The sequence below is a fragment of the Peromyscus californicus genome, unplaced genomic scaffold (assembly GCF_007827085.1).
Source record: "Peromyscus californicus insignis strain IS unplaced genomic scaffold, ASM782708v3 Scaffold_22__1_contigs__length_63687245, whole genome shotgun sequence".
Classification (NCBI taxonomy): domain Eukaryota; kingdom Metazoa; phylum Chordata; class Mammalia; order Rodentia; family Cricetidae; genus Peromyscus; species Peromyscus californicus.
In genome coordinates, this window is record NW_026294525.1 from 15,179,637 (window position 1) to 15,192,765 (window position 13,129).

The 13,129-nt window shown below is 44.0% G+C and overlaps 1 protein-coding gene across 1 annotated transcript in view; it reads right to left on the minus strand.

Moving 5' to 3' along the window:
- Window positions 1–712: 712 nt before the first annotated feature.
- The window catches only part of Ccdc170 (coiled-coil domain containing 170), a 77,652-nt gene continuing 65,235 nt past the window's right edge, over window positions 713–13,129 (minus strand). The window contains exons 10-11 of the mRNA XM_052750954.1: window positions 6,090–6,326; window positions 713–3,442 (exon numbers count right to left, since the gene is read on the minus strand). Coding sequence (XP_052606914.1) covers window positions 3,242–3,442; window positions 6,090–6,326 — 438 coding nt within the window. The 3' untranslated portion in view covers window positions 713–3,241. The remainder of the gene's footprint in view (window positions 3,443–6,089; window positions 6,327–13,129) is intronic.

Consider the following 13,129-nt stretch of genomic DNA (forward strand, 5'->3'; position numbering starts at 1 on the left):
TTCTCCTCTGGTTGCGTGCAGAGCACCTTCCAGAACTATGAAACCTAGCCAATAGGGATGAAGGGTCAAGTTGAGTACCAGTTTGATTTCTCCATGTCCTCTGACTCATGTATGTGGTGTCTTCAGCAATCGGATCTTACCATCAAGTTCTGGAGAGTAACCAAGAGCATTGGTGGTAGCCTGTAATATTTGGGGGGGTCTATCAGGCCTCACTGGCAAGCAACTCCAGAAGAGGTAGCCCATTCCTAACACTGGTCTTTTTGTTTGCTAGTCTCTGGTATCTAGTAGGGACATTGTTGCCCCATTATAAGGTAACTCCATTTAAACACGACCTTACAAACTGGAAGAAGCCTTCTAGGTTAAAGGTTAGCCACCATAAAACGTCACCCCAGTAAAACTTAGATACTTCTTTTGCATGCTGTTCTCATGGCTCAGTATCACAGATGTCCCTAGCAGCCCGTCAGTCCATCACCCCCTGGTCTGGATCACTGGCCACTCCTCCTCAGAAGTCTGGAAGAATAGATTGGAAATTTAGATGGATCCAAGGGAACGGTTTTTCGTGAGGTATTTTCTGAATATTTTGATGTCTCAGTGACCAGAACAATAACCTCAATAGCAATTCCCCGCGAGTACATTTGTTAGACGAGTTAGTAATAAATATTTTAAGACCTTATCTAAAAGTCACATTAATCTAAGGCATTTTATTGGACAATATAAAATATACATGGATATTATAGAAAAACAAAACTTAGCCCAGAAATGTGAAGCTAAGCTGCCAACTCTGGAATGCATGCACAAAGGGGAGACAAGCAGACAACCGGCATTTTGACGAGAAGGAAACGGCTTTACTAACACATATTCAGTTTGTCCAAACAGCAAACAGTTACTGTGTACACGAACTATCTGTAGGCACAGGACTTATTTATGTTTATCCCATCTGTCCTTTCCAAGTAATGTCTCTAGGGTATATAGTCCAACATATTGAATTATTAATATATGGATCAAGAGTTGTTATTTACACACTTGCGCCATACATTTTGGATAAACGAAATGTAATTTCACATGATAAAGTATAGTTATAACCAATATGGGTTATGTTTGGTCTCTTATATGACCCCCTGACATGGAACTAATGACCAATCAAAGGGAAAATAACATAACACACTTATCACTTTAGACAGATAAAAGTCTGGCCTGAGGAGTAACTGCTTGAGCTAAAGTCAGCCTAATAGGGTTATTTGTTTTGTTTAGGGTCCAGGAGGATTGCCTAGCTGGATAGTCAGCCATTGGTTGCTTGCTAGCTTGGTTTGAGATAGGGTTTCACTCTGTAGTCCAGGCTGGCCCTCACTCACTATGTGGCCCAGAGTAGCTTCAAACTTGTGTCAGTCTTTTTGGCCCAGCTCCTGGGGGCTGAGATTACATGAGTATGCCACTGGGCATGAGGGAAGCAGTGTAACTTATAAAACAATTGGATGAGCCATTTACTCAGTGGTTGCAAGAATATATTTATGCTTTTTTTCCCCATTCAAACCCATATCTAGTCTCATTCCCAGCTTCACAACTGGTCAATAGGTATCCATAAGCCCTTGTCTTGAATCAGCTTATGCCTTGTTTGTGACTCAGACTTAACATTTAGCTGTATACTTCTCATTTTCCTCAGTGTTGTGAGGCATTAAGATTTTTTGTTGGTTTGTTTGTTTACTTTAATGAGGCACATAAAGATACAAGATGAGGCTGGAGAGACGGCTCTGTGGGTAAGAGTGCTATGCAAGCATGAGGACCTGAGTTCGGATCCCAGCTGGATCTGCCGAAGGCTGGGTGTGATTCTGCATGTGGTTATTATAACTCTTCCTGGAGAGACAGGAGCATGGCAGATGGTGCACCTCAGTGACTGCCAGCCTATCTCCAGGTTCAACGAGAGACTCTACCCCAAGGAAATGAAAACTGAGGTCAGCCCTGTTCAGACTTTCAAAACCACCATTCATAACCTGGGAGCAGTACTGAAAGCAGCCATGTTTCCTAGCAGCCCTCAGACCCATGTGATGGCTATTCAAATGAGTCACTATCTGTCACTTTTAGGCTTCTCCTCCTGATTGTAGGGTTGCCTCCTTTCCTTTATGCCAGCAATTCCCATCAGCATCAAAACTGAGCAGACTCTGAGACTGCAGAGCACAAGAGGCACCGCCTCTGCTTTGTACACCCTGGCTCCCACGCTAACCACGTAGAGCCCCGAGTTAGTTCAACTGTCTCTGGGCCTTGGAAAGCATGTAGTAAGCGCATTAAGACTTCCCCATGTTACCCTGATCTCTTGATTACATTGTATGCATGGATTGGAATGTCACTCAGAAATCTACAAACAAGTACAGTTATTATGTGTCAAATTGTATGTATGTAGATGAGAGAGAGAGACAGACAGAGAGAAAGGGAGAGAGAGAGAGAGAGAGAAATTTTTACAGGACTGGAGAAATGGCTCAGTTGTTAACAGCACTTGCTACTCTTGCAGAGGACCTTAGTTCAGTTCCCAGCACCCACATCAAGTGCTTTACAACTGCCTGTAACTCCAGTACCAAGGGATATGACTCCCTCTTACACTCTCTGCCTGCACCTGCACACACACACACACACACACACATACACATACATGGACACACACACACACACACACAACTAAAAATAAAATAATTTTAAACAATATTTTTCAGGACACTCCTGCACATGGTTATCTTACGATGTAAAGGCATCAGTAACGCTCCAGGTCAGGTCTGCCATTCTAAACTCTGTGCTCATATGTCCCAACCTAGGCATGAACCTGGGGGATTCCTGTGGGTCTCAATGCCCTATAGCTAATGAAGCAATAGGTGGTTTTAGTACTGAATATTAACTAGGACTGGAACTTTTTAACATTTATTGTGTGTGTGTGTGTGTGTGTGTGTGTGTACTTGTATAACAGAGATTGGGGGGGGGGCAGAGGACAACTTGCAAGAGCCAATTGTCTCCTTCTACCAGGGGGGTCCCAGGGATTGAACTCAGGTTGTCAGGCTTCGTAGCAAATGCTTTCACCTGCTGAGTCATCTCTCTGGCCCTAGGGAGACCTTTTTTTCCCATGATACATTCTCACTGTGTCACCAAAGTCTATAATCGACACACGCTGGCCAAATTTCAAAACTACGAGGCATTTTTGAGCTGCATCACTTGAGAATCGTCCCCCGTCTCTCCCTTCCTCCCTCCAGGAGGCAAGCGATCAATGCAGGAGTTCTAAGTGGCATGGCGAGCAATTCTCTGGCTCAGCAGCCATGTCTTTGAGGCAGGCACAGGTAACGAAGTGGTGGTGGTGTGAGTGGATCAGTCTTTCCAGACATTTGATGATCTCATAGTCGGGAAGTGCCAGAGAGGTCAAGTTCAAGCCCAGCATCTGGGAAATCACCTCCCTGAAGTCCACCAGCTGCAGATAGCAAGCAGAGATACGTTAGCTGGGAAAGAAAAAAAAAAAAAAAGGATCACTGCTGCCAGGTCAAACGCGACAACAATAGCAAAAGCAGGAAGCCCAGATTTGCATGAGGTAGGCGAATGACCCACTCTAGCCTGACTTCTAAAATCCCTGCAGGTTCCCCAGGCTTCAGCAGTTTCATAATCTCTTGTGAGTCAAGTGGCCATATGTGTAGCACGAATCTTAAAAGGTCTTATTAATAAAAACAAACCCTGGGTTGGGGATTTAGCTCAGTGGTAGAGCACTTGCCTAGCAAGCGCAAGGCCCTGGGTTCGATCCTAAGCTCCAAAACAAACAAACAAACAAACAAACCTGGAGCCAGATATTGAGGTGAATGCTGGAAGATCAGAGAAACAGAACAAGCCACAGCTAACCTCACCTGGCCAACTTCTCAGCTGATCCTGTTTCCTCAAACTGGAAGCCTCTGTGTCCTCATCCAAATGGCTCTCAGCTGAACTTCTGCCAGAAGCCTAAAAGCTTAACAAGACCTAGTTCCTGGTCCTCATGCCTTATATAACTTTCTGCTTCCTGCCATCACTTCCTGGGATTAAAAGCGTATGTCACCATGTCTGGCTGTTTCTAGTGTGGCTTTGAACTCACAGAGATCCAGACAGATCTCTGCCTCCAGAATGCTAGAATTAAAGGCGTGTGCAATCACTGCCTAAACCTATGTTTAATATAGTGGCTGTTCTGTTCTCTGACCCCCAGATAAGTTTATTGGGGTGCACACTATATCAGTCACACATGTGTGTATTTGCTACAGAGTCAAGAACCCCAGGAAACAACCATCCCTGGGACTCTGCCTTCACTAAGTCTGTTCTGACATCCGGGACAAGTGAAATGATAACTGAGTACATGCCCTGGGGCCCACAAAGTGCTACACAAATGTTGGTGTGAGCCTGTCCACGAATGATAACTATTTCTGCATTGGGATGTTAACTGGGTAATGAATTTCTGAAACTCAAAGAGAAAGAACAAGCTGATGGAAACCTGAGGGCTTCTCAGGCCTTCTCAAACTACCTTGCAAAGACTGCTGCCTCTGTGTATAGTTCTAACACTGAGGTAGCTAGGTGTCCATCAAGAAAGGAAAGTAGAAACCAGGGCAGTGGTTAGAGTGGGCATCACCTCTCTTCATGTTCTTCTAGGGTCGTTTCTGTGGCCCTAGACTAAACACAGGCAAAATGGGGTATCATCAAGACAAGCCCTCACTAAATACCTTCCATTTCAGAAAAGATGAGATCCAATCTGTAGACGGAGTGTCATCAGAACACCATCCAAACATTTATCCCCAACTTCCTTCCTGAGAATGGTCCAGCATGGGAGAGGAAAGCTTTTCTTACTTGCACACCCCACCCCCAAAGTGTACATTGAGACATAATCCTCAGTGCCATGGCACTGGGAGAAGGGGATTTCTGGGGTAATTAGGCTTGGATAAGGTCACCATGGTGGAGTCTCCAAGATAGACTTGGTGCCCTTGTCAATGAAGCCCCAGAGAACTTGGACCATTTGAGGGTTCCTGAAGACACCATTTATAAGTCTGATACCCAATCTGCTGACGTCTTGACCTTAAATCTCCAGCCTTAGACCTAAGAGAAAGAACTGCCCTGCATACAAGCTGCTCCATTTCCCATGCTTTGTAAAAGCACCTAAATAGAATAAGGCACCAGCCTCGCCTCTCGAATGCAAGAGTTTCTCTCCAACTTTCCCACCCTTTTGAATGCGGCCAAAACTCACAATTCCTGAGATGTTTTCTTCCTGAGAACACTTGCTCTTATGGTTTAGCTCTTCCCAGCTCTGCCTGACACATGAGCCAAAGCAGAGTAGGGAGAAAAAAAAATCCTAGGAGCAGAGTCCATTCTCTGCCCTTTCAGCTTCAGAAAGTGACATGCTAGTCAAAGGCAGTAGGGGTCAGACTGCCCGGGACAGAGTTCTCTATGTCTGACCTGATGTGCTCAGGAGATAAAATGCTCCTTCTTGCAGCCAGACAGCTGATGTGTACTTTTTTATGGCCTACATCTGCGCTTGGTCAACCATGAAGTCTGGGTGCCACTGTTTGAGATTGGAGACTTTTTCCTGCAACTGATCTCTGTGGGAGATAAAGCTTCCCTATGAGTCCCAAACCCTGCTTAACCATAAACGATGTGTGACAAGGCAATCTCCAGAGGCAATTACCAAACACAATTTAAAACATCTCATCACCACCAGAAGCTAGGTCCACACTGGCTTTCTATTGCTTTGATAAGCACATTAATTTCTTTTTCTTGCTTATAGTCTATGCCATGCAAGTATAAACTGTTTTTCTTGGCCAAGAAACTCATAATGATTATTGGCATGCCCAAAGAGAGGCGGGGGAGTGGGCGGAACTGTTGAAATGATACAGAAATCTTTACAAATTGTGTTGGGAGAAATGTATGAATAATGCTCTCATTGGCAGCACATAAACTAAAGTTAAAATGGCGCAGGGGAGCTGAGCATGGCCCTGCACAGGATGGCACACCCATTCCCAAAGCCGTCTGTATCACTAAGTATGTGACTTCTCATGCAGCTTTTAAGCCATCCTGTCACGTCCTGAGGAGGATCCAACCAGCAGATTTTTATCTACCTGCTGTTCTCTCCTCTCAGCTTCTTCCAGAGTCTTCTTCAGGGTCCTCAGCTCACTGGTGACCACCTCTGTCATGGCCCTGGCCCTCTCCTTGTGCTCCTTAGCCTCCTGCTCCATAGTCTCCAGCTCGGACTTGACCGACATAAGCTTTTGCTCTGCTTTCTCCTTCATCTTCTCCAGCTTGTCTCGGGCTTTATTTAAATCTTCGATGGCTTTGGTCTGTTCCAAAGTTTTAATCTAAGGAGTCAAGAGGATGAGGATCATTTCCCTTGTTCTTCTTTAGGAGAACGGTATACAACGACAGCTGGGAAGGCAATGGAACTCACTTAATTGTTCTATGAATAAAGAATGGACTTCATCCCAAGCAGCTACAAAGACCTTGCAGAAAGAGCATAAACTGGACAAGCATGGCCTCAGTCACTGCAGCTTATGAACGATAAAGCAGAGTATGCTTATTTGGGAAATCAACTCAATAAAATTACAGACAGCATGGTTCTGAAGTGAGATCGCTAAAATAAAGCCTGTGAGCAAGTTGGAATTTCTATGCTAACCAGTGGGTCCCTGTGCCTTGCAGACAAATGACAGCAGCGGTAGAATGCCCGCTCTTCTAATGGTGTCACAGGGGAGCCCATCAGCAAGCCTCAGCTCTCCATCAGCAGTTATCAGAAGTGTCTCTAGACACCACTAGTGAACGTGAGGCAAAGGCCCAAGCCAGGCCCAGGTTCTCTCTCTCTCTCTCTCTCTCTCTCTCTCTCTCTCTCTCTCTCTCTGCCTGCAGATCAGGATGTAAAGCTCTCAGAAACTGCTCTAACACCTGTCTGCATGCCACCATGCTCCACACCATGATGATAATGGATTAAGTCTCTGGAACTATAAGCAAACCCCCAATTAAATGCTTCCTTTTATAAGAGTTGCCTCTTCACACAGTAGAGCAGTGACTAAGATGCCCTCATAACACAAAGAAACAAGGCATTTGGATGTCCTGGCAAAACAGGTGGAGCTTTCTGCCCCTAACACTATATGAGGACATAGCCAAGATAAAGCAGACATCAAATCTGCTGGCACCTGGCCCTGGGGCCTTCCAGCCCCTAGAGATCCGAGAGCTACATTTCTGTTGTTTATAAGCCACCCAGCTTGTAGCATATTGTTATGACACTCAAAGACTAAGATACTTATCTAAACAGAAAGAGGTCAATGGCAGACATGCTTGACCTCACAGCCACTGAACCGGCTCTAGAGTGATATGAACTCTCTTGGGACTCTGACAACAGCTTTGAACTCACAGTCCAGAGGGCAAAAGAACACCTTCTACAGCTCTGGGAATAGACAGGAAGTAAAGCGCCCGCCATTGGGGTGAGGGCAGCATAGAGAAACGGGTGAGTGAAATGGCTGAGCCATTAAGATGGGAAATGCCCAGGTCTGCGGGAGCCAATGTTGGTGACCACTCATGGATCCCATGTTGTCAAAACCACATTTTGAAAGTTATTTCCTGCCAAATCCAGTGTGTCCAAAGAGTATCTCAATGGTAATTCCTGAATGGCTAATTCCATTGTAGTGAGAATGACTTTGTTTTTAAAAAGAAACTTGGGGAACTTATTAAGGGGTGGTGTGTCAAAATATGCAGAGCACTTTTCCATGATTGAGAAGAAATTAACTCTCTCATTCTCTTTTGTAAAATATAGTAATCAATCAAATGTTACCAATTTATACGAAGGGTAAAAGAATATCCATTATACTATTCTTGGCACTTGTTCTATAGATTTGAAATTTTTCACTGGCCCTAGGCCAGTGTAGACAACTTCGCAAGATCCTGTCTCAAAACACAAAGGTTTTAAAAGGACTTCGAATATATCTCAGTGGTAGAACTCTTAACATGCATGAGGCTCTCATTCCAACCTCTAGTTCCACCAAATACACACACACACACACACACACACACACACACACACACACACACACACACACACACATATTTCAAATCAACTTAAGAAGACTTCTTTTCAAAGCCAAAGATGGGAAGGAATTATATTGATTAAAGATCCCACAAAAAAAGGAATATGTATATTTATTTATAGATGACCTAAACATATTACTTCAAATAATATATTGTATAGACTATCAAACATTTTTCAAGTTGGGTAAGCATCATGAATTAAACACCTATTAAACTTTAAAACAAAACCATTACCCTCCATTTGGTGGTGACACATGCCTTTAATCCCAGCACTCAGGAGGCAGAGGCAGGTGGATCTCTGTGAGTTCAAGGCCAGCCTGGTCTACAGAGTGAATTCCTAGACAGCCAGGGGTATACAGAAAAACCCTGCCTTGGAAAAAAAAAGGCATTACCCATCAAAACAGAGATTCTTAGTATTCATACTACATCATTATTACAGAGAAAAGCTGTGCCCAACCACAAAGCTGTTGGGATTGGTATTTTGAGTATGAAACTTTGCATTACTGGAATGGATACATTCAGCTTTCTGTTCAGATTGAGGAAACATGGGGAAATGTCTACCAGAGGTGACAGGTCACAGCTTGGAGACAGTCCTAAGGAGAAGAAAGAGGAGAGGACTCTGAATAATCAGAGGCCTTTTCACACCCCAGAGGTGTCATGTCCCTGTATAACTTAGGTCCCAGAACCCTGACTCAGGGCAACCAGGGAATGAAGAGATGACAAACACGTGGGCATACATCTAGATCAAGGGGTCAGGACTCTCAGATGGAGAAGTCACAGCACCCAGACGCTCAGCATGTGTATTACATAGAGTTCAACAGAGAGGCGAGGTTATTACATACAGCTGAACATGGAGGTGGGGTTATTACATAGAGATAAACAAGGAGCAGAGTTATTATATACCACTGACTAAGGAGGCATGTGTTCCTAATCTCCGTAGGAGCAGTCTCTAGAAGGTGCAGTCTTCAGGCAATAAACACCCAGGGGAGAAAGCTACAGTGGACATTTTCTGCACTCACTGTCAACATTGGCACTCAGACCACAGAAAGACCTTCCCATCTCTCTGGGCCTCATCAGGGAAGGCCTTACCTCTCCCATGGGCTGAGGCATTAGGGTCCTTAGATGGCTGTGTCCATGTCAACCACACACACACTCACTGAGGACATCACCACTCCTCACACAGAGGACTGCTTGGATTCGAAGGAAGGGAGTGCCAAGTCGAGCCACCGGGATGGAGCTGGGAGCCAGCAAGAGTGACGGAGACTGTGAAATCAAACCAACAACAGATTCCTGGGCGTGGGGTGGGACTAAGTTGGTTTCCTAATCCCCTTGAGGAAACTTCTCAGAGCAGCCCAGAGTTCAGCAAGCAATTGGCCTCTAATTTTCCTGCAGCAAGACAGAACTGGCTATAAACAAGATTGATGTATCATCAAGAGTCCAGCTAGGATGGGGAAGGTTCCCAGGGTGCCACTCGTGGTGAACACTGTGTGCTGTCTGCTTCCCAGGAAAGAACTGTGCAGTCTGGTGGGCAATTCCCTCTTATACATAAGTGCCAAAGGCCCAGACAGGAAAGGTGATTAAATCTGAACTCTTCCATGTTGGCTGACCCCAGGGTCTAACTGCCCAGCTGCAGTTGTTAAAGACAGTTCACTGAAAACCCCTGACAGGCATCAAGCAGAGTGCATGAGTCTGCATGAAGTAGGGCTGCAAAGTTCTAAAGCAGTGGTTCTCAACCTTCCTAATGCTGTGGCCCTTTAATACAGTTCCCTGTGTCTTGGTGACACCCAACCATAAAGTTACTTTCATTGCTACTTCCTAACTGTCATTTTGCTGCTCTTATGGATCTGTGTCTTCCTACCATCTTAGCATTTGACCCCCTTGGGAGTCACGACCCCCAGGCTGAAAGCTACTGTTCTGGAGTGTCCTGATGGCCAAAACAGATGCTGTGCCCACAAAGATACAGCTATGTAGGGGAGGCATTCGACTGTTCGGTCTCTCTCCCCTCCTTGTCCCTAGCAGCCCACACTCTGGGAACCGGCAAAGTATAGTTACCCTCACCACAAAAAGCAAACAGTCTGCCTTTGCAGGCCCTATTCACTGTGCACAGTGAGAAAAGCAATCCAGGAGATCTGGGCTACTGTAGAACAGAGCTGACTCCATGGAAGGTGAGTAAGGGCTACACTGGCTGGGTGGGAACCACGTCCACGGGGAAGGAACATGGGGAGCAGCTTCCGTATAGCGGATATATGGAAAAAGTCAGAAAAAGAAGCAAGCTTTGTCTGTGGCTGAAGGCTACTGTCTGCTCTGGTGCTTTCTGAGAGACCACAAAGGAGACACTCACGGCTGCTGTGGATGTCTTTCTGTACGCTATGAATATGTGTTGCTCTGATTGGTTGGTAAATAAAATTGGCCAGTAGCCAGGCAGGAAGTATAGGCAGGAGAAGCAAAGAAGAGAATTCTGGGAAGAGAAAGGCTGAGTCAGGAGACGCCAGCCCACCATCCAGGGAGAAGCATGTAATGGCACACAGTTAAAGCCACGTAACACATGGCAACATATAGATTAACAAAAATGGGCTGAGTTTAAGCATAAGAGCTAATCAATAGTTAGCCTGAGCTAATGGCCAAGCAGTTTTAATTAATATAAGCCTCTGTGTGTTTACTTGGGTCTGAGTGGCTGTGGACTGGGTGAGACACAGAAAAACTTTAGCTACACATGTCTCCCCTGAGTTTTGGAGCTGATTTTGGAACCTGGCTCCTACAAGGGTTGGCCACAGCGGACAGCTGAGGCTCTCCACCAGTCAGCTGGTCTTCCATTCTTTCTCACTAGCCAGAATGAAGACCTATTCCTCAGGCTGATCTCATTTAAACAAAGTCAAGAGACTAAGTTCTTGGCAATGGAGACATAGAGCTGTTACATCATTCCCAGAAACTAGCCAACAGGTTGTCTTTTAGGCCTTCCTCCTAGCTAGTACCTGGAATGAGGCTGGAGCCCCAGAAACTACATGGGACTTAGGGTGAGAGATAATGAAAGCATTGGTTAGGATGCTCAAGTTGAAATCAGAATAAGCCAGACTTCTGAGGACCATTGAGACGTCCTTCTAAATGTGGCATGCCCATTTCCTTACACACACACACACACACACACACACACACACACACACACACACCACATACCATCAGTGCTGAGGGTTTTCCTGAGGCCCATACATGCAAGGAAAGCATACGACCATTGAGTTACCACCCCAGCTCCTTGATTCTTTTCAGTGAAACAGTAATTAACATCCTTCCTGTCTGAGCCACTGGCATTATGGGGTGTTTCAATATATTCCCTAGAAACTGGTTGTAGCTATGGCAAGCTGTGAAGTATCTGGCTATAGAGAGGTTACACAAAGCCTCTTCTACATCCTCTAGAATTCTGCCACAAGATTTCTGTGCCTGCATTTTCTTATAAGATGATATTTGTGCCAAATAGGGACACTACTTTAGTAACTCCAGGTTAATGAGAAAAGAACAAAGGTACAGTTAGTTCATAAATTATACATCCATGCAAACTTAAGGCCAAACTATATCACCATGTGTGTAAGGAGGTTCACACTGGTAAAATGAAGCATATGGTAGAACACACTTCATCATACAGGGAGAATTCATAGGCAGGACAAACTTGAAAGCTACAATTGGCACCACACATTCTTGTCAATGATGATTTTAGTTAAACAACATCATCAGTTATACTGAATTAATATCAATAATTTCTTAGTTTGGAGTTTTAATCCTTTGATTTCTCAATCAGTTTTGGTTTCATAATGGCAAAAATGTAATGCAATTGACAAATCCATGTAGTCTTAAGTAAGTGACATCATAGAATTATTCTAAATTTAACACAAAAAGGGAGATCTTTGCAAAGATAATTCTGTCTTTCAAAAAATATTTCCATAATACTTAGGTTTGCATGCCAAGATAATTTTCAATGGTTTAAATTTTAACAGTTCGTCTGGAAAGGGTTTTGTTTTCTCTCAGTCTAGAACTCAAGAAAGCTTAATGCATGGGTCTTAAAAGGAGATCAAGGAGTCAAGGTCTTCAGCCTTAATTTGCAATGGACATGGGAATGTACATGAGAGCTGAAACTCAAATGTTCATAGCAGCTTTATTGGTAACAGCCCCAAGGTAGAAACAACTTGAATGTTCATTAAATTCTAAATGGACAAACAGAAAGTGGTACATCTATGTAATGGATTATTATTCACCCACCAAAAAGATTTACAATAGTTAATGCTATATGTCAACTTGGATGGGCCACGATGTCCAGATATTTGATAAAAAAAATGGTGTTCTAGATGTTTCCTGGAGGATATTTGCAGATGATATTAAAAGTAGGTAGGTGTTTTGGGTTTTGTTTCACTTTGCTTTGCCTAGACAGACTCCCACTATGTAGCCAATGATGTCCTCAAATGCATAATCCTTCTGCATCAGCCTCTGAGATGCTATAATTATTTTTTTCTTCTTTCAAGACAGGATTTCTCTAGGCAACAGCTCTGGGTATCCTAGGACTCACTCTGTAGACCAGGCTGGCCTAGAACTAACAGAGATCCGCCTACCTCTGCTTCCTGAGTACTGGGATTAAAGGCGTGTGCCACCACTGCCCAGAGAGATACTACAATTATAATTGAGACTCCAGACCTATTTCAAACCAGATTGTTCCAGCTAGTGTGGGTAGGTATCTTCCAATAAAGTGAAGTTCCTGCTTACAAGGAAAATAAATAATAAATAAATAAATAAATAAATAAATAAATAAATAAATAAATAAATAAATAAAATGAACCTCCCCTGAACAAGAGGGAAATTGCTAAGCAAAAATCCAGAACTGAACTACGTCAGACATGTATTACAGCAGAACCCTTCCATCTCCCCTGTCTGTGGGCCTCTTCTATGGTATGTTTTTGTACTGTCTAGTTTTATGTCAACTTGACATAAGCTAGAGACATCAGAGAGAATGAAGCCTCAATTAAGAAAATACTTTCATAAGATGAGGCTGTAGGCAAGCCTGTGGGACATTTTCTTAATTAGTGATTGGTGGAGAAGGGTCCAG